Here is a 21831-nt window from a genome sequence, read left to right as displayed (position 1 = left end):
TGTTGTGAGAAATGCACCAAAGCAACTGAGAAAAACTGTAAGCCAAGGCTGAGTTTTACATTTTTGCCATCTACATTTTAGAGGAGCAGTTGAGTCTATAATGTTGGTACAAGCAGAATTAAAACATGCAAGTAGCTCATCAGGATTATTGCAATGAAGAGAACTTTCATCAAACGTCAAGGCTCTGTGTCCGGGCCGGCAGGGATCCAAATGCAGGACTCTGAGACTGAACGCATCTCAAAAAACCTCAACTTTATTACTGGCAAAAAACAAAACATGAACTGAACTGAACAATGACTACTGCAAACCAAAACACACAGGCACAATCTGAGGGTACAACACGACACTGACACAGAGAAACACCAGGAAGTCACAAAGGAATAAAAAACAGGAGGGAGACACAGCTGGGAGAGATTAGGGCTAACGAGACAGGGGGGGGGAAGCTAGACACACTAACATAAGACATAACCCTTCAAAATAAAACAGGAAACAATTCACAAAGACGCAGACTAAGAAATGCGGACTTACACAGAGGGAACACACGAGCAGAGAAGACTAAGTACAGAACTAAACCTAAACTAAACATGAGGGCACAAGAACAAAACCTAAGAACTAAACCCTAAACCAGAATAAGCTGGAACATAGAACAATAATGACAATAATCAACACAGGATAGCTAAAGAATCAGAACATAAATTATAATACAGAAGAATACCAAAAACATAAGAAACTGAAAATGCTGGGTCAGAATGACCCAGAACCGTGACATCAAAGGTGGCTTGAGGAGATGCAGCAAAGGCAGCTGAGAATTGGGGGGCAGTTTCAGGTGTTATATAGCGTATAAGAGAGGGGGCCTGGGTTTGTTTAGAAGATGAGTGATGAATGGGAATATTACACAAAAAAAAAAAAAAAAAAATCAAGGCAAACTGCAGAACCAGTGTGTGAAAAGATAAGTGCTTTCTTAAAAACTGTAGGGAGTAAGGAACAGCCAAGTGCTGTTAATCTATTGCAGTTGGTTAACTAATCATCAGGAAGTCTTTCTTTGAAAGAAAAAGTTTTACCCGTTTACCGGTCTGGAAACAGCTGCAGGCACTATGGCCCACTCACCTGTCCTGCGATACTACTTTGAAATCTGCAGTCCAGCACACACTAGTGGACTTGCAGATGTATAAGCTATAAGAAGCATTTGAAAAGCTTTTGCTTCACTGAGATTGAACCAGTTTGACCAGGATACACACACACACACACTTCTTTTCCACCCACATGGTGCTGATGGAAAATCAGTTACTACTTCTGAAAACCAGCCAACATTTTATTGGTTATTATGACACATCGCTAACAGACTTTTTTAATCTTCATGAGAATCTCCATTTGTGCAATACTTTTTGTTAATAATCAGCGGTGCAATAGGCTCCATACTTGAAATGTGCAATTCACTTGTATTTTTATTTTTATTCCTATTTATTCTATTTATCCCCTTTGTATATTTTATCTATATATGTCTTTGTATTTATATATGTGTGTATATATATATATATATATATATATATATATATATATATATATATATAATATTCTGTAACTCTGTAACTTCTGTCGGTGCTGTGCTTTTTTGGAAACCGAATTTCCCAGAGGAACCCACCCGAGGGATTAATAAAGTTTTATCTTATCATTACATAGAAACTACAACAGTGTCAGCGTCTGCAGAGGTAGTTAGGGATTGTTGTTGCCTTTTTAGCTTCTTTGGAGACACACATAAAACTTCAATAACTGAAAACATAAAATAGATCTGGACACAGATGACGGTCTGTAAGGATTTTCAGTGTTTTATTTCTGAGCTGGATTTCTTTAATGATTTCTTTAAGACTTTGATCAATAATGGATTAACAGAATGTTGAGAGCATCAAATGAGCACTAATAATACAAAAAAACATTAATAATGTTTGCAGTGAGAAGCTGTTGCACTTTGTCAGGTTTGTTTTTCACTTCTTTTGTTAGGGATCAAATTTAAGATCAGGAATCAATCAGGTTAGGCTACTAACCTGTCACATGTTGTCACATGTCCATGTTGTGACATAAAACGAGCTACAGGGAACTACAGGTGCATTTCCTGTTATGTGGCAGTAAGGTAATGTGGTAACATCCACTTTACCTTTAGATTTTTAATTTATGTTTTATCTTTTGACTTTTAACTCATGAACTTTTTACCTTTTTTCTTGAGTGGAATACAATTTAATGAGGTTCCATTTGACCCACTGAAAAAGAAGACAGGTGGATACTGACCTTAAACGTTTTATCTTTGTGAATAATTTTTTATCATGACAATCAGAAGACTCTTTGTGGGTTTCACAGATGCCATCAGAACGACAGTAAGTGTTAAAATGACGTTTTTGAGCCTTCAGAACTATCTCCAGACTAAAAGCTTCAAAAGCATATTTTTTAGGAAAATATTTTTTGTATTTTAATTAAATTATAAGCACTTTGGTTTTTCTATTTGCAACAAAAATCAAATGTACTTATTTACTTACATCTAGGTAATCTAACAGGTTGACCAAAGTCTGTTAATCTTAATCCAGCTGATCCAGGATGAAGCTTCACTTTACTGGTTTACAAAATTAGTGTTGTTCTGTGGAGATAACAACTGAACCTGGTAAACACTCTGACCTGATTTTTTATAGAATAATATAGAATAAGAATTTAACAATAGATGCACTCAGACACGTCACTCTGCACGTCACGTTAATGCGTGTTGTGTTGACTTTGAATGAGCGGCTGAAAGACAAAAATTTCAGCTTTATTTAAACCTTAAATTTAATCTCACCTAGTCTGGCTTAAACTTAGGTTTAGTTATTCAGTGAAACAGAGTCAGACTTTTAGATGAAACTAAGAGTCAGATCAACTGAGATGAGCGTCACTCTGATTAAATAATGAATAATATTCCTCAAAGACTTATTTTCATATTGATTCAGTTTGTGTGTGTGTGAAGGAGACACAAGCCTGGGTGGGGTCTGTGTGGACCTAATGTCTGTTGGTGTAATCCAGCTGTGACAGAGGCAAAGAAGTGTAATGTGTGTGTCAGCTACAAAGCTGTGAGCCTGAAACTTACTGTCAGAAACAAACATCTGCTTCAAAGACTGGAACACAAACTGTTCATACATGACGAATGACACATGAGAGGTTCTGATTAGTTCTGTGGATCAAGATCTGAACACTAAAACTTTCTTTCAACTATATCGCTTATGCAAATGTCCTACGCTGCGCCCCGTCATTATGTCATTCTGACGCTGCTTCTGTGTTTAGAAGTGGGGCACGTCCGGCTGGTTGAAAGAAAACTTTTTTTTTACATTTTAAACTAAAATTTAAACTAATATAGTTAGATTTTAAACCCAGGTTCTGCTATTCAGTGAAAATACCAACAGACTCAGACATTTAGAACAAACTAAATCAGAGCAGCGAAAACAACACGGAAATGTTTGCTGTGACTGCATTGGTGTTCTCGACTTCGCTGTTTGTTTTGTTTGTCTCTGCAGGTGAGCTTTTATAATTTACTGTTATAAACCAAACAATATTTTCTTGTGTGATAAACAGTTTGCAGTAGAGTCGTTATCATATGAGTTCAGTTTGTTCGTATGTGAAGAGACTGGGTGGAGTCACTCAGAGTCTAATAAAGTCTTTTGCTTGTATATTATGCATATTAAATTCACTTTTAAAGACATTATTTTATTTATACTCATTTGTAATCGCCTCTTTTTGGTGCTTCACACTTTTTTTCTGGCTGCCTGCTGTTCTATCTATCTATGTGTCTGTAAGACACAAAATGGCGGATCGAGCAGTTTCCATCTGAGCGTCTTAGAAATGAGTCCCATAATAATCAGTATTGCAGATTTGTTTTGTTTGTGTTCAGGCTGTGATCAGCTGACCTGCTGCTGCTTCTGATGCTTTTCTGCTCTTTGCTGACTTTAACAGCTACAATCTGCAACATATAAGCAGGAGTTACAGGAGCCATCATGGCTGCTTTCTGATGTGCGTGTACAGAATATTTAGTCAATGCAGTGTTTTCAGGAGAAAAACGTTTAATGATTAAATGATTCTGTCCTGTCCTGTAGGACCTTTGAATACAGACATTATTGTTTTCATTTGCTCTCTCTCTCTCTCTCTCTCTCTCTCTCTCACACACAGACACACACACACACACACACACACACACACACACACACACACACACACACACACACACTTTAATCCAAACTGCCCACAAACACTTTGTGTGTTTGCTTGTATTTGTTGATCTGTTTGAAATGTTTAATTTAAAATTAGCAAGTACTTAAAAAAAAAAATGCTCCAATCATTTATGAATTTCCCATCGTGTGGCACACTTGCAACAGTCCAATCTTCCTCTATTTTTTGTGTTTTGCTTTCTGGAGCTTTTTTTTTTTTGCTCAACAGACCAGTAAAATAAATCCTTTTTATATCATTTTGATCAGTAAGTTTTGCAATATACTTTTATACTTTTTATAAACATCGACAGATAATATTGTTTCTGATTGACTTCTGTAGAAGTCAACAGTTGTACTTTGACCTTTAACCTCTCTGCTCTGCGCTGTTTTCCTCTTTCAGATCAGAAAATCATCACAGCTGAATCTGGGCAGGACGTCACTCTGACATGTCGAGCTGCAAACAACAACAACATAGTGGTAAAGTGGAGCAGAGCTGACCTGGGATATGAATATGTTCTTTTGTACCGGGATGATCAGTTTGTTCCAGATGACCAGCATCCATCTTTTAAGAACCGGGTGGATCTGCAGGACAGACAGATGAAGGATGGAGACGTGTCTTTGATTCTGAAGAATGCGACGATTAATGACACTGGAACATACGAGTGTCGTGTCTTCATGAGAGAAACACGCTCATGGAAACCCATCAGCATCATCCACCTTCATGTTGATCCTCCAGGTGAGTGAGTAGAGTTGAGTGTGTGTGTGATCAGGGATGAAGCTGCTTCCTGGTTGTTGATGTTTGTTTCTAAAGATGTTGTTGATGAGACTTTGTAGAGCTGACACCTCACACCTGTTTCTCACCTGCAGGTCAGACAGGAGGACACCCAGGGGTTGGACCTGTTGGACTTATAGTTGTTCTGAGTGTTTCTGCTGTGCTTCTTGTTGCTGTTGTTGGTTTTTGATCTACATAAAACATAAAAAGACACAGAGTCATGTCTCACACAGGCCTGCTGTTGATCAGCAGCTGTTTGAAACATCAGACTGATTTAGTGAGGTTTTCTGTGTTGTTGGAGAAATAGAAACAAAGAAACAATAGGCAAAAATGCATGATGCTAAACGTCAATCAAACATGTTCACAATTAACATTACAACTGTAAAATAAGAATAGCCAAAGACAAACAAACAGCAGCAGACATATTTACTTCACCATTCATTCCCCTACCAGGCCTAACCTAAGTCTTGGCTAATATTCTGTAATCATTATTGGGCTACTCAAAAAAGTAATATACTACACATTAGTCATCATCTTTCCTTGATTTCATACCGAAGAAAGTCATTTGTTACATCTGTTTTGTATTACTCTGCAAAATGACCTGGAACTCATTGTCTAAAAATTAAGTTAAAAATATAAACATGAGGATAAATTGAGGATAAGATGAGTGTAGCGCAAGTTCTCATGACAAAAATTCTTTCAATTCTTTCAAAAACGCTTCTGTCTGTCCAACATGAGCGCAGATTAAAGACCCCCTTGTAGTAACAAGAAATAATGTAATTACTGAATTTAGTACGGTCACATGTTACATTACTAATTTACAGAAAAATGCACTGTGATTACTTTAATTACTTTGGAACACCGAGCACTGGCTGTAACTGAGGGACAGAAAACCAAGACGCTAAAACAAACATTTCAATCCGCAATGACCACGGCAGATCTTAACAGTTTTTAAATCACTAACTATAACTAAAACACTAACACAAAAATCAGAAAATCACATGTGAACACACTGAAATATCCAAAGACACATGCTAAATGAAGCACCTTTTGGACCCACCTTTAAAAGAACAAACAGTAAAAACCCCTCAAAACAAATCAAACCCACTCCCACCAGAGTCAGACCATCACCTCCTGAAGTTTCCACAGTATAGCAAAACCTGTTTGCCAAAAACACAGCTGAGAGCAGAAATCTGCACCAGTTACATCACATTTCTGTGATTATCATCAAACCTGTTCAGACTCCGTTCTCTCTGTGAACTACAGTGTTTGTTCGTCTTCAGTATTTTCATGGATCCGTTTTATATAATCTCAGTAATTTTGCTTCTGTGTACTGTATATGAAATGTAATAGTAATTATCGAGCCAGCGAACATTTTTGTTTCAGCAGCTGTTTGTAAGATCAAACTTGTTGTGTGAGGTTTGGACGGCACAAACTGATCCTCATGCAGAGATCCTTCCATGACCTAAACAAGAGCTGTTCAGATATTATGTATCTTTTTTAATCTTTTATATTGAATTTTTATTAATGACTGAGGCTTAAAATTGCATCTGTTACTCTGTCAGTCTTTATTAATGTTTTTATTTTAACATATTGCATAATATGTCATTTCACTTGGTATCAAAACTATTATCACTTATATATTTGCTGTATTTAGACAGTTATAAAAACATTTAAAAGCTTATGTGTTGTGTTCATGTTGTGCACTGTGTTGAGATCCTTTTCTAAGCCTTTCTGCCCAACCAGCATGTATTCTGTTTTCATCCAGACAATAAACTGCAGCACTAAAAGATAAAAAAGAGGTGTATTTTGTTTATCTTAAAAAAAAAAAAACCCTCACTTTGCTGTTTTCTTATTATTTAAAAGATCCTAACATAATAATGAAAAACAGTACTGTAACAGGCAACCCTAGTAAGTAAGTAAAATGTTATTTATATAGCACATTTCTAGATAAAAGATCACAAAGTGCTTTACAAGGTAAAAAACAAAAACAGTCAAAAGTTAACAAAATGCAATTTTAAAAAGACGTGTTTTTAGCTGTTTTTTAAAAGTAATCACTGAGTCTGCAGAAGTTCTGAGGAAGAGAGATCCACAGTCTGGCGGCCACAGTGGCAAAAGCTCTATCACCCTTGGTTTTCAGTCTTGTATACTGAATAACAAGTACGCCCTGATCACAAGACCTCAGGGACCTACTAGGGGCATAGGGCTGTAAAAGTTCAATGATGTACGCTGGTGCTTGTTCTTGAAGAGCCTTAAATGTCAGAACCAGAATCTTAAAATGAACTCTGAATTCAACGGGGAGCCAGTGCAGCTGTATAAGCAATGGTGTCACATGAGAGTACTTAGATGTTTTTGTCAGAAGCCTTGCTGCAGCATGTCTATAAATGTGTAGAGCTGCAAACATAGAACATAGAAACACATGGGCCTGAAAGGAGAAGCTAAAGCTAATGTTAAACCTGCATTCCTTCTAATGGCCAGTAGGGGGTGACTCTGTTCTTTTGAAGGTGTCTGCAGTGAAAGAACAGAGCCACCGCAGTTCATCAAACACATGCATCCTTTAATCTTTCCATTTTTGGTTGTGGACAAAGATTATGTGTTGAAAACATTGTCTCACCAGCAGAACCAGTAACAGAAGTCATTGTAGTCTAACATCTACTTTTGTGGTACAGATTATTATTTAGATTTTTATGTTTTGTTAATGAATGCTGCTTATGTTGAATGTAGACATTTTAATGTTTTTGCTCCTGAGCACAAACAAGCAGTCTTGATCTTCATCTGAGGATGGAGGAATTTCTGTATTATTGTTAAATCGGCAAGATTTTTTCATTTTTGTTAATATAGTTCTACTTTTTTGAGCTGTAGACCTTTTGAATGCATTGAGTAAAAGACCTCACAAGTAATAGTAAATGTATTTCCACAGTCCAGTTCTGTTTTTAAAATCACTAAATTGCTAAATTCAGTTTTCACTTTTTTTGTGTAAGATGCTCAAACTTCCTCTTCACAGCTGAAATGTGTCTTCTTTGTGTTTTAAACTTTCTTGAAATACTGTTTCACTTCTTTGCTTATGTCATTTTCTTTCATCTGTCATCAATCAACATTCAAAAAATCTGTAAAAATAAACTTTAGGTAACCTTAAGAGGTTTTTACTTACTGAGCAGACATTGCAGAGATGTTTCCTTCATCGTTCCTCTCAGTGATGTGATGTCTTCTTCATTTACGGAAAATGAATCCCCGCTGTCTTGCTCTGTGCACTCCTGCTATTTCTTTCTTTTTTTACTTGTTTTTTTTTTTTAAATCTTGAAACTACCTGTGCAAACACGTTTTGATAACAAACCCAACATTTCAAATGATCTCTAGCAGTCATGCACGAAAGGAGATGTGAATAACGTGTTTTTCAGGATGTATGGAAATCTGGATTTTCTCAGCTCTGTTTTTGTCACTGTGTCAAATGAAACATGAAACAACATGTGCAGCTTTCTTCGGGACATTTAGAAGAAAATCTCTTGGTGACACTCTACGATTGGAGGGGGGACTCCCAGCAGCTGGAAACCACCAGAAAGCTGAAAGCAGCAATTCTAAGTGACTGTATCTACAGTGGCTTGCAAAAGTATTTGGCCCCCTTGAACTTTTCCACATTTTGTCACATTACAGCCACAAACATGAATCAATGTTACTGGAATTCCACGTGAAAGACCAACACAAAGTGGTGTACACGTGAGAAGTGGAACAAAAATCATACATGATTCTAAACATTTTTTACAAATAAATAACTGAAAAGCAGGGTGTGCGTTATTATTCAGCCCCCTTTGGTCTGAGTGCAGTCAGTTGCCCATAGACATTGCTTGATGAGTGCTAATGACTAAATACAGTGCACCTGTGTGTAATCTAATGTCAGTACAAATACAGCTGGAAATCACCAGAAAGTCAGAAGCAGCAATTGTAAGTGACCGTATCTAGAGGCTTCTCACTGAATCTGAGTGTGGTACTGTCATAGTTTACCCAAGTCCATGATTAACTGCAAAGTGGAAGTGTAGGAGCCACAGCAACAAAGACCACATAAAGTTTCACAGCAGGGTTGCCAAACGCTGATGCACATAGTGTGTGAAAGTTGCCAGGTGCTGTTAGAACAAGGAAACCAAGCCTTTCTTAACAATGGTACTGTTCTGCATCCAAGTACTACACTCAAATCTTATATATTGCAGTTGTTTTTTTTTTAATCAGAAATGGTCGAATACAAAATGTATCCTTACAGAGCAGAATTTCGATAATGTAGCTGACGCAGTGATAACAAAGTATCCATGCTTAAAGAAGCAAGGCTCAGTCACCAGCTATTAGGCATGGACAATCAGCCTGAAATACAAAATGGCAAACTAGACTAAGGAACATTGCCTGAAATTTTAGGTTAGGGGAGTATGGTTAAGAAGGGTTTTAATTTAGATAATAATGGTTGAAGCTTATTCGTTTATAGTACGTTTTGGAAATATGTATATGTTTGTTATGTGCTCTAATGTTATTGTATGTTAGTTTGTGTGGAGGGTAGTGATGTGCGGATCTATCCTGAAATGTCGATTCCTCAGATACCAATCATTTATGTTCTAGAATTGATTCTCACATTAAAATATTGATAATTTAGTAATTTAGGGTAAATTTGTATTTTATCATTAACAGGAACACAGTGGAAAGAAACTATAACATTCGGATTGTCTACATTCAAAGATTCAAAGGAACTACTTCCTCTTCCGCCTTTCATAGTCATGTCCAAAATAAGGCTGTATAAATGTTTCGCAGCCCCATGCGCACACACTGAGTGTAATTGTGCGGACGTATTTTACCTCCACAAACAGCTGAGACGTGGTTTGCGATACATGTGGTAAAAAAGTGAGGTGTTGTGGCCTTACTTGCCAACCTTGAGACCTCAGAATTAGGGAAAAATTCAAAAGGGCTGTTGGGGGCGCGGGGGGGGGGGGGGGGGGTGATAAATACATTTTACAGTGTTTATTTATCAGATAAAATACATTAAATGTCACCGATATTATTGGCCAGTGTTCCAGATTAACTGGCGTTTAGATTAACTGGATTTGGTCGAACAGATGTGTGGCAGGAGTTTCAGGAGCTGCTACCGACAAACCAGCAAAACAAAAAACGCCAAATGTGTCATCTGTGTGTGTGATATGTGATATTCTCATGCGCGACGCGATCGCGAAAACAGCAAACAATTAACACCACGCAGATGTTGTTCACAGGACAGCAAGAGTAAACAATCGGGAGACTCTAGTCGTCGTTATCGTTCCCCTCGCACGTTTTATTTCTCCGATTTCAGCGTTTTTGCTTCACAACTAAAGCGTGCAGTTTACTTTGTTTGCACTAACATGGACTTGAATCAACCAGCGCCACCTCTGGCCAAGTGCCACAGCCTACAGCCAGATCAACTTGTGACACACATCTGCACCACATTTAAATTCTACTGACTACCACATAGTAGCTGGAGCAGTTTCCAATGGAGGTCAGTCCACTGCTGCCACCCGTGGCCAAATACCACAGCCTACTACTAGATTAACTTGTGACACATCTGCACCTGCTGCTATGATCACATTGAGTAAAAGCTGAGTGGCTGCATTTACCCCTGGTACATCTAAATCTACCTACAAACATGTTGAACGATGGAATGCCAGCAATGTGGATTGTCAACACTAAAAACAATCAGTAAGCAAAGACCACAGGGATCAATTTTTTTCTGTTTATTTAGCAACCACAACATTTGTAGTCGCCTTCTGCACAGGGGAAGTCCACACACACTGTGTGGTACCACTTCCCACAGAAGGTGCATTCAATCTGCAAGAAAAATGAGATAGTCAGAGTCATTCATCTGAAGTCAGGCTCTTGAGTAAAGCAACTAAACATGTTACAGTCATTTGATGTTTTCATGTGTCCTAAAGGACACATGAAAACATCAAATGATACACATATAAGACTGTTGCACAGAAATATGCAGTATCTGCACACTAGAGCACCTCTAGTGTCTTTAAAGTGCAAAAGCATGCAGGTTACCTGAACTAGAACATCTCTGCTGGTGCATCAAAGTGACATGTCACCCAGTGATGTTGAAGTAACCCAGTCAAGGTGCTTCCATCTGAGGTATTGATTTCGTTATCTTACCCAGTCATTGGTTTCTGCACCTGAGCTTCCCTCACCACAGGCACGACATAGCTGGGAAATGTCATCTAAAAATACATATGCCACAATGAGGATATACACAGAAATATTTTAAATAGAGGTCCAAATGCCGTTTCTCGGGTATACCTGAGTTTTGGATCAGAGAGAGCGCTATGTCCAGTCTGAGCCTTTCAACCCGCTCCTCGTCAACAGGGTAGAGTATATTGGTCCCCGAAAGAATTTGTTCTGCAAGCTGAACATTTTCTACTCATTAGAATCTGTTCATTCAGGTACAATACACCATGAGCATTTTACTTACCTTGCATACAAAGACGCCACAGGATGTTAGGTCCTGCTGTTTTGGATGGGCAACAGTTGAGCACGTCCATTTGCTGATGGCTGGACATTTTCTTCTAACCAGAGCTCTGTAAAAAAAAAAAAAAACAAAAAAAAAAACGTACTGAATGTTACTCAGTGCAGCAGCCTTATGTAATTCTGTAATTCACATGTACAAGTTAGAAAAATGAGTACTGTGGTTAACATTAGCCTTTTTTGCTTACCTTGTTACATCCCTGAACTTATCCATTTGTGCTTGTGTTGCCCCAAATGGGTCAACAAAGACAGCCCGCATCTCTTTTAGATAAATTATCTTGAAAAACAAATGGAAATCATGTTAATCCTAGTAATTTCATTTCAAATTCTCATGGTGGTGTAATGTCTTGCAATGAGTGTCCAGTGTCTGTTGTCACAGACTGCCCCAGCTGCCACATCAGAATTTAGCAGATCCAGCTACTAAGCGAAGATCTTGGAATTAAATCATGAATAGTCTTAAATGAGAATGTTTAAATGTTAAAGCCAACTCACCTTTCTGAAACCTTTTGTGGACCCCTGCCAAACTGATGTAATGAAATAGGAGTCCATAATCAATGCAGCATGTTGTCGCCCCACCAGTGTCAAATAGGCATTTATGATCTAGGAGTACAAACGGTACTTTGTCATTTCCTTCCAATAAGGTGAACACTCATTTGGAAAACATTTATATACCTCACTTTCCAACTCTTTCCCAGGGGCCAAGTCAGCAATGTTTTCCGAAAATAACTTGTATTGCCCAATTTTGGACCACAGCACGTTTCCCCTTTCTCCAGCCCAGATTTTGGTTATTACTGTGACGACAATATTGTCAGGCACTTGTCAGACATATCATTTGTCTGCTTATCACCATTTTCTCGGTCACAGCAAGACTGCACCAGTGATGGGCCCTTGCAGGGAGCCGGTGACACTAGTGGTGCTGATGGCCCCTAGCAGGGAGGCGGTGAGACCAGTGGTGCTGATGGGCCCTTGCAGGGAGGCGGTGAGACCAGTGGTGCTGATGGGCTCTTGCAGGAAGCAGAGAAGTTCTTCAGTTTAGCTGGGCCCCTCTCCTCAGGCTGGAAGTAGTGTGTCAGTTGGTCGATGTTGACCTTCAGAGTCCTCTTGCCCTTCTCTGACACCAAGTCAGCACTTTTGCCATCCAGCTTCACAATCTTCAGGGGTCCCAGCATATCAGAATCCAGTTTGCCACCTCTGTTCTTGCCTCACATTTTTGTGCAAAACCAGGTCTCCCACCTGAAAGCCATCCTCCTCTCCCGTTTTTGCCTTTCCCCTGCAGATTTTGTCTTGGGTGGTTTTAACATTTTTGATTACTTCAGCATATACCACCTCTTGAGTTTGTAGGCCCTCAAACACGTCTTCATTTGAAATGATTTTAGTAACCATGTCTTCTGTAATCTGCCAAAATAGAATGATTTAGTAACTGGATTAGGATTGAGACATTTTCTTTCTTGTAAATTACACCATTTTACCTTGTATTCCTTTGGGATCGCCAATGGATACCTTGCCTCTCTGCCAAACATGAGGAAATATGGGCTGTATTTTGTTGTCAGCTGCTTTTTTGTCCTCAGTCCAAACATGGTGGACTGCAGAAATTTGTCCCAGTTCTTGGGCTCTTCACTCAACAGTTTATTGAGGGAAAATTGAATGCAAAAGAACAATATACTAAATAGCCGGCGTTGTGACATAGTTACAGCACAAAATATAAATGACAGTATTGTACCTCTGGATTGTGCCATTTAATCTCTCCACCAAGCCATTGGTTTGGGGATGGTATGGTGAGCAGAGGCTTCTTTGGATGCCCAGGGTTTTACACAAGCCATTGTTGACCTTTAAAAGGTGATCACATTAGTCATCCAAGCTTACATTACATATCTGCTTGATCTATTAATACCTCACCTTGTTGAAAATCTCTGAGCCCTGGTCTGTTAGCAGTTTTAGGTGCACAAAATTTGTAAAAAAAAATCCAGACTACAACTGGTGACCTCATCTGCAGTTTTTTTTTTTTCCAGTGGGTAGGTCTCCGCCTATTTGGTGAAATAGTCAACCATTACACAAATATATTGATTACCACCATCCGTTAAGGTTAGTTTACCCACAAGATCCATTCCAACGAGCTCAAAGGGCTCCGTGACCTGTGAGGGGGGGGGGGAAACATGTTACATTTGATTTATTTGGACAGTATCAAATATTCTGTCTGTGTTACTGTACCTCGATTGGAATGCATCCTTTCTTTTCCTTAATATTGGCCCGCTTACACTGGCATTGTGGGCACTGAGCAACCTATTGACAAATGAAGTAACATTACATGCTAATAATCAGTAAAATGCCTTAGAGCTGTAGGTAATATGAGTTAGTCAGGAGCAACAAAGTACAAACAAAAGACAAAAACAAACAAACAAAAAAAGGAGGGGGGAGTTTTGGGGTTTTCAAAATGAGTTTGAGGCTTATTCAGACAAAATGTGCTCACCCATTTTTTAATGTCCCCCTCCATGCCAGGCCAGTAATAGTGTAAGTAATAGTAATAGCCATGATAGCACTGTGGGTCTTCTCCCATCCACAGTGTCCACCAAAGTGGCTGGAATGAAATTCCTCAAAAATGTCATTTGCCTCTTTGGCAGAGCAGACCAGATATTTTGTTCTTCTTCTGCCTGCATACATAATACAGGTCTCCATCTACATTAAGGCAAGACAAGAAAAAACAGAAAAAAACGAAATGATCACATGAAGACACAATACTACTACTGATGGTTTACATGACGTTATCCATTGTACTCAGCATTTATCCTGAAGGTCTCAGCTATTCTCTTGATTGTAAATTTTTCTCTGCTGGTTGATCCTTCAGGATAGCGATTGTGGAGTTTGAACTCCAGAAGCTCCCTCACAGTTTTGGGATCCATTTCCCTCACCTACACCTGTCCACCTATCTACCTACTCCAGTGTACCACAAACACAGAGACTCAAAGACACACCACACAAACCAACTAGCACACCTCAGTCACTCACTTTCAGAAGTCCACTCTCTCACAAGCTCTTCTCAACCACACTGGCTATAGTTGCCTTCTAATCACTGTCTAACTGCTGTACATTCACTAACTGCTATCGCCTCACAAAACCCACAAATGTTGGTTGTACTCACTATGCTTATATGGGTCGTGTCCAAATTCATGGGCTGCATCCTCCTGAGGCCGCATTTGTAGACCGATTACGTCACAGCGACGCGCCGAAGGCTGTCCAAATTCGTAGACTCCTCCGAATACAGCCGACAAATGCGTCCTCCTTTTCCCCGAATTTGAAGGATGGGTCGGGTGTGTCCTTCGTGGCCTACCATATCCCAGAATTCATAGCGCGGCCCAGCCAAACTCCAGTTTCCAACAATGGCGGCCGCTACTAAGTTTTAAAATTACTCTTACTAATCTTTCTGGGTCACAAAATAAACTTTTAACATATTTTCAGGTGAGAAAGTAGCTGTGTAAACATCAAATATCTGCTCGATTTATCAAGATATCGCATATTTGCAAAAGTGCTTTGACGTTTTCGGAGACGTCTGCTACCCACCAGCTCGATAGCAAGCCGGGAGCTCGAGGGTCACTGATGCGGCCGAGAACGGCACAACTCCCGGCACATCATTTTCAGATCAGCGCGGACTTTCGCTGCTCGGGTTAAACGTAATATATAAGTCACTTAGACAACCTAAAAATGTTATTGTTGGGCTTTTTTCAGTGTTTTATTTGTTCGTGAGTAAATAGGTTTGGCTGAGATTAAAGTTATTAGATTAGATTAGATAAAATAAAACTTTATTAATTCCCCCGGGTGGGTTCCTCCTTGGTTTTTACACAGCTGACTAAACGTCAAACAGAAAACTGATTAAACAAAAGTATGAGACAGTCGAGAATTTACGCCAGTGTCCTGTTATATTTTAGATAGCAAGGAGCAGACGGCCGAGTTTATTAAACTCCACCGAGACAGCGGTGACGCTAATCTGAAGGCTAGACCTTCCAATTTCACGGCCGTTTACTTCCGGCCTACCCGACCTTCTGAGGACCCGGCCCATGTAGACCGCGAAGGCCGGGTCCTCAGGAGGATGCAGCCCATGAATTTGGACACGACGATAGACTGCATATAACTACCAATTCTCTCCAGCTGTGCTGCTTAATTAATTATATTGGCTACCAGTGTTCCTAGCAAACACCACATGATTGCCTAAAGTGACTCCAGTTGCACAATTGAAATATACAGAATCACATGAAAGAAACAAGCAGACTATTCTGACACAGTGTGTTGTGAGCACACCGATGACATTCTTCTTTGTAATCTATGTGTGAAGTACATATTTTTGTTGTGTAATAACATAAACAAAAGGAGTTGTGATGTCTAAAACTTCATGTGTATGATGAGATGTAAATGAATGCACAATTGTGTTTCATGTGGTTGCATGGTTTATGGGACAGAAAAGACAACACTGAAAATCACAAATGGGACCAGCTGCAGATGTGTGTCACAAGTATATCTGGCTGGATAATGAACAGAAAAAAAATGATCCCTGTTGTCTTTGCTTACTGATTGTTTTTAGGCAATCATAGAGAAGATGTAAACAACAACAGTCAGGGCTTAGACTAGCTTACTGTTGTTCTTTAGCAGCAGTTTGAAATGTGAGTGATTCTTATGTTGGTGGTTTGATTGTCATTTGACAGGAAGAAACACACTGAATGCTGATTTAATTTTACTGCATTTGTTAGCAAAATATCAATAAAATAATACTTAAAAAGAGAACACATTTATAACATATATTTAAAGAATAGTAGATAAATTAACATCTACATTAATCCCCCCTACAAGGACTAAGCATTTAATCTGCTGATATCCAAGCTGTAACAAGTGTTGGGCTCATTACACAAAGAGGGAATGATGTGTTATACTTCCTGAAACCTCCACTGAAGAGAACCGACACCACCCTACACACTTCATCACAAGAATTCTCTGCCAATCACACGACAGAAAGCAGAAATCTTCCAGGTGCAACTGGTTACAACACATTTCTCTGATTTTCATCAAACCTGTTCACACTGTGTTAGTATAAACACTGTAGAAGACAGTCTGAGTGCAGATGATATAGTTTACATTATAGACAATCAATAATCTGTTTGTTAGTGTTCCATCGATTGATTAATACTGAATCAGCATTTTTACATTATTATAAACCCAAAGGAAAAAAAACTTTCATGTACCTGAGTCTGATCAACGGCGCTTGAACATTTTCATTCATAAACCAGACTCTTCAGACTGTATTTTAATAACACATATTGTTTATCATTATTATTTGCCGGTGGTTAAACGGTGCTCAAAGAATGGAGAACACAAACCTCTCATGTTTAGCTGTTTTTTTGTAAAAAGATAACGATGTTAGCCTTTTCTGCAGCTATGGGGCATATATGGTATCACTCTTGGCTGGAAGCAGTGCTTAAACAATGGAAAAAACACAAACTTTGTCCAAAAACCTCTCATGTTTAACTGTTTTCCACTTTTTCTTTGGTCATTTTAGCCTTTTTGGCCAGGGTGAAGGGAGTATCTGCCATCAAACAAGAAGACAGCCGCATGTAGCTACGACGGTGTTTGCTAGTTCACCTTACATGCATTAATGTAATAACGTGGTTAGCCTACTCAACGTAAATTACACACGAACAACATTAAGCTACTCACGCAGAGAAGAACGGCTGCTGCTGACATCATCATCCGTCATCATTTCTGCTACACTGGCAGGGCTACGGGCCAGGACTGTACATTTACTGCGGGTGTGGTGCCTGTTATTGGACCCGGAGTTAGCAACATCCCCCAAGTGATCTGTGTGAGGTCTCGCAGCAAGCTATCAAATACGGTGCATTTCTCGGCTTTAAAAAAAAAACAGCTATACATCGCCAGGTTTTGAGGTGTTACCTCCTTTGACAGTATCAGCTTAAAGCACTTATTGCAGGCTGCTGAGTTTGCATCTTTTGCTGTGAAGTACAGCCAGACTTTTAACCGCTTCGCCTTGGGCATTTTTAATCTGTAGCTCTGCTCTAAAAGAACGTACGTGCCTGGGCCCGCCTACTATCCTCAGAAAGGTAAAATGATTGGCTTGAATCCAAAGTCTATGACATCTGAGGGAAAAAAAGCACCGAAATGTGCGCTGCTTTTCGGTCTGGTTACTACCGTTTATGTCAGGATACCGGTACCCATCCCTAGTCATGAGGAGCGATATTGTGCACAGTGATACTGTATAAATATCTATAAGATCACTATATTAAGTATACTGTATTAGAAGTTTTGCTCTATTTTTAAAGTTCTAAAACATTATAAATAAATAAATAATTCACTGCCAGACTATTCTAGCTTCTGTGGTATGTTAATGTGCTATTTTATGTTGTGTGCTGTGTTTCAGTTTAATTGAGATTTGGGGAAAAAAAATAACTAAACTTCAATAAAGACCTGGCCTGGCCAATACCTGCTCATGAGTGCAGAGAGAATAATAAAGTACTATATTTTAACAAGCAAATGTGAAGCATAAATATCTCAAGTGAACTGAACCAGAATGTCACAGCAGTTATGAACCTCACTTTATGCCTCAACATAATCTAAACTGGTGGAGTCTAACAAACAAACCATCCAGTCTCACAAAATTCACCAGGAACATTGAGACACTGTGGTGAACTGCAACGCCATACACAAAACTATCAAGTCCATCAACCAACCACTTGATGCTTTGAAACCCAGAATAAACAAACAGCTTCAGAGCTCTGAATATTAAGAGAAAAATTACAATAAGGTAAAAGCAGAGCACCAAATGAATAAGCCAAACATCAACAGGAGGCTCAAATTCAATGACATTTTGAGGAGACATAAATGCATTACATGAACTGTGATCACTGAAAATCTCATTCTGCTGCAACAAGTTGAAGATCTGCAGAAAAGCCTGTATGGACACTGCACCAGACAGCTTTCACTGGATGGAAGAAGAATGTGAAGCTGTGAAGCAAGAGTTCCAACAACTCAAGGACTCAAGTTCAAGCTCTGGAAGAAGAAGTCCAAAGGAAAATAGTTTTGGATAATAAAATCAAACAGTACACAGAGGAAATGAGTGTAGCTGCCCACTTGGAATGACCACTCGTGACGCAGAGAGCTTCGACAACTTTATTCTCTCCTCTTTAAACCACCGACAATATGGCACCATGAAAACTATAAAGATGCACAAACAAATGCAATAATAGCATTTAAGTGGAAAGTGGAGAAAGGTTCACATTTTACCATTGAAAATTATTTTTGATTAACTCAAATAGTGACATTGACATAAATCAATAGCTTTTAAACAATTTATGTTACAGCATTTATTAAAATGAATTAGCGACAACCTTTTCTGTCTCTTAAATACATAAACAATCATTTGCATTATTAAACCAACCTCTTTCTGCTTCCAAGGGTGCTAATCATGCTGAACCAGCTAGCCAACCTCCTCCATGCACATCTCTTAGCCAGTCTTTCTACACCACAAACAAATGACATGCATATACAGTAAAAAACGAATTCAACCACATTGAGTAAACTTTCAAAGTTATAGCATGTGACAGATAAATAAAATACATAGTTTGCACGAATAGTTTAAAAAAAAAAAACGTTTTTACTCACTCTGAAGCAACGTGTTTGTGTCGTTTCACTGAGAACAGAACAGGAAGTCTGACAGAATAAAAGAGGAAGTGCTAAGGTACGTTTCAAAATAAAAGCGCAAAGTAAAGTGGCTTTGCCGTCATTTACAATGAGGAAACAGAATTCAGCTATACCACATGAAATCTGGGGACTGAAGGAGAAATACAAACACAGCAAAGCTCTGGAAGAATCTTTTGCTGTCGCCAAAGCAGAGAGAGAGGCTGTTAGGCAGCAGAATGACGCCCGGTGACACGAAATTCACGAGATGGAAAGAAATATTTAGCAAAGAGATATGCCATGATGGAAGTGTCAAAAGAGATCATGAAAAGTCTCAATGAGGTAACGAGGAGTAAATATTTTGTGTGCGTTTTCTTACATTATTTATTTATAATTCTTCTTCTTCAGCCAAGAGCCCTGACCAGCAGAGCTTTAAGAGTGGTTTAATAAACAGCTTTGGGATCAAATCTACATTCACACACAGACAGAGTGGAGTGTGAGGTCGTCTCTACACGTCTACCTGTGTCTTTGAAACAACAACTAGCATACATGGGATTTGCTTGTCAAATATTTGAGCCTACAGCCAGAGCAATCAGGAATAAGTGCTATCGGCGCTAATGTCACACAGATCTAAAGTGTCTCTGTTGTTCAGTCCTGATGATCAGCGGAGTGTTCAAGGGTTTCAGAAATCCTCAAGAACAACATCAAGTCTTTAAAATGAGCCTTCAGCCTTTTAGGTGAGTATAGTCATGTGATTTACAGGAAGTGTTGCAGGAGCTGCATGCATTGCAGACAATTTGCTGACGCTTGTTTTTTCCATGTCTTCTCTGTGGGTGTTTCTTTGTCCCTCACTGTAAACAAAAGTACCGAGAGACTCCTGCACTGATGTTTCATAGGAAAGTCCAAACAGCCTCACTGGTTCTCCATAAAGAACAAAGATTTGCTCTCTGTGGCTCCAACACAACTTAAAGACAAATCACTGACAGATTGGAAGTTTGTCTCTATGGATCCACCCTTTTTCTTTGAAACCAGTTGAAGTTCGTTTCCTGTAACTGCAGTAAGATTGCATATGTGGTTAAATGTAGGTGGTTAGGTTCTGTTCTGAGTACTAGGATGTGTCTGTTTAAACAGGATGTCAAGTGAAATGAGTCAGTTAGATCAGCGTTGTGGTTCGTTAGAGTTCTCCCTCTCACAGAGATTAACTTGTTACATTCTATTATTTTTTATTGTTTACTTTTTTTAACTGCTTATGTTAAATAAACATAAAGGAGTAGGTTCATCATAGTGTCCTGATACATGCTCAATCATCCAGGTAAGGAAATCCAAAAAAGTTGACTTTAGTCGTCAGTGGCCTGAAGAAGTCACTTGGATGAGTGATGATATTTTTCTACGTCCAGATGAACAGAATCAACTTTCTGGGACTTTATCAGGTTTTTCTTGACCTACAGAAAAAGCATGGATTATACCAACCTCACACTTTTTATCTTTGTATAGATTTTTTTCCATCCTGATGATCAGAAGAGAGTTTGAGGATTTAACAGGTCTCCATACAACAACAGTAAGTGTTTGCTGTGTTTTTCTAAAATCATTTTCAGTCTTTTAGGTAAAATGTTTCAGTTGTCATGGTTACAGTTCAGTTAACATCACGCATAAAAATGTTTTAACAGATTTTTTTTTTTTTTTTTAAAAAGAGTGAGACTTCATTTAAAATGTAATTTCCTTTCTAGTTGATGTTAAGCCTGTAAATCCTGAACCATGAAATCATTGCTACAAAATTCATTTGGTTTTTAAATTTTCAAATGTTGGTAAAATGCAATTTCATTTCATGTGTTGACTTTGAATGAGCGGCTGAAAGAGAAATCTTTTAGCTTTATTTAAACCTTAAATTTAATCTCACCTAGTCTGGCTTAAACTTAGGTTTAGTTATTCAGTGAAACAGAGTCAGACTTTTAGATGAAACTAAGAGTCAGATCAGCAGAAATGTAGAAAATGGAAATGTCTGCTGTAACTACGTCACTCTGCTCCACTTTGATGTTTGTCATGTTTGTCTGTGCAGCTGAGATGAGCGTCACTCTGATTAAATAATGAATAATATTCCTCAAAGACTTATTTTCATATTGATTCAGTTTGTCTGTGTGTGAAGGAGACACAAGGCTGGGTGGGGTCTGTGTGGACCTAATGTCTGTTAGTGTAATCCAGCTGTGACAGAGGCAAAGAAGTGTAATGTGTGTGTCAGTACACAGCTGGTTTAGCCGGAGACTGAAGCAGGAAAGCTGTGAGCCTGAAACTTACTGTCAGAAACAAATATCTGGAACACAAACTGTTCATACATGACGAATGACACATGAGAGGTTCTGATTAGTTCTGTGGATCAAGATCTGAACACTAAAACTTTCTTTCAACTCTATCGCTTATTTCCAAATGTCCTACGGTGCGCCCCGTCATTATGTCGCAGTGACGCTGCTTCTGTGTTTAGAAGTGGGGCACGTCCGGCTGGTTGAAAGAAAACATTTTTTTTTACATTTTAAACTAAAATTTAAACTAATATAGTTAGATTTTAAACCCAAGTTCTGCTATTCAGTGAAAATACCAACAGACTCAGACATTTAGAACAAACTAAATCAGAGCAGCGACAACAACACGGAA

At 38.8% G+C, this 21831-nt stretch overlaps 1 protein-coding gene and 1 long non-coding RNA gene across 3 annotated transcripts; one reads left to right on the top strand and one right to left on the bottom strand.

The window, feature by feature from the left end:
• Window positions 1-2297: 2297 nt before the first annotated feature.
• Window positions 2298-5376, top strand: LOC118455673 (myelin-oligodendrocyte glycoprotein-like). Of its 2 annotated transcripts, XM_087838872.1 has the most exons (3): window positions 3470-3530; window positions 4618-4953; window positions 5085-5376. In XM_087838872.1, the coding sequence occupies exons 1-3, from the start codon at window positions 3470-3472 to the stop codon at window positions 5177-5179; spliced, it is 492 nt and encodes a 163-aa protein (XP_087694998.1). In that variant the 3' UTR covers window positions 5180-5376. The 2 variants fall into 2 exon arrangements, 1 of the variants encoding a protein (XP_087694998.1); XR_015718579.1 differs by lacking the exons at window positions 3470-3530; window positions 5085-5376 and adding an exon at window positions 2298-2369 and having other exon boundaries at window positions 4618-4685.
• A 5919-nt stretch (window positions 5377-11295) lies between these two features.
• LOC148103507 (uncharacterized) lies at window positions 11296-12054 on the bottom strand. Its single transcript, XR_015718606.1, has 3 exons — window positions 11703-12054; window positions 11462-11555; window positions 11296-11395 (listed from the first exon to the last, which is right to left on the bottom strand). It is a non-coding gene; the product is annotated as an uncharacterized LOC148103507 (long non-coding RNA).
• Window positions 12055-21831: the final 9777 nt, after the last annotated feature.

Source organism: Neolamprologus brichardi, chromosome 3, assembly GCF_056152115.1.
Source record: "Neolamprologus brichardi isolate AB-2024 chromosome 3, ASM5615211v1, whole genome shotgun sequence".
Classification (NCBI taxonomy): Eukaryota; Metazoa; Chordata; class Actinopteri; order Cichliformes; family Cichlidae; genus Neolamprologus; species Neolamprologus brichardi.
The sequence above is the reverse complement of the archived record's forward strand: the minus strand, read 5'-3'. Positions and strand labels throughout refer to the sequence as shown.

Excerpts from the sequence above, each read along its gene's own strand:
- LOC118455673 (XM_087838872.1), top strand. The coding sequence starts at position 3,470 with ATGTTTGCTGTGACTGCATTGGTGTTCTCGACTTCGCTGTTTGTTTTG. Across the intron at positions 3,531-4,617 it reads TGTTTTGTTTGTCTCTGCAG|ATCAGAAAATCATCACAGCT; the intron begins GTGAGCTTTTAT and ends TTCCTCTTTCAG. Across the intron at positions 4,954-5,084 it reads CCTTCATGTTGATCCTCCAG|GTCAGACAGGAGGACACCCA; the intron begins GTGAGTGAGTAG and ends TCTCACCTGCAG.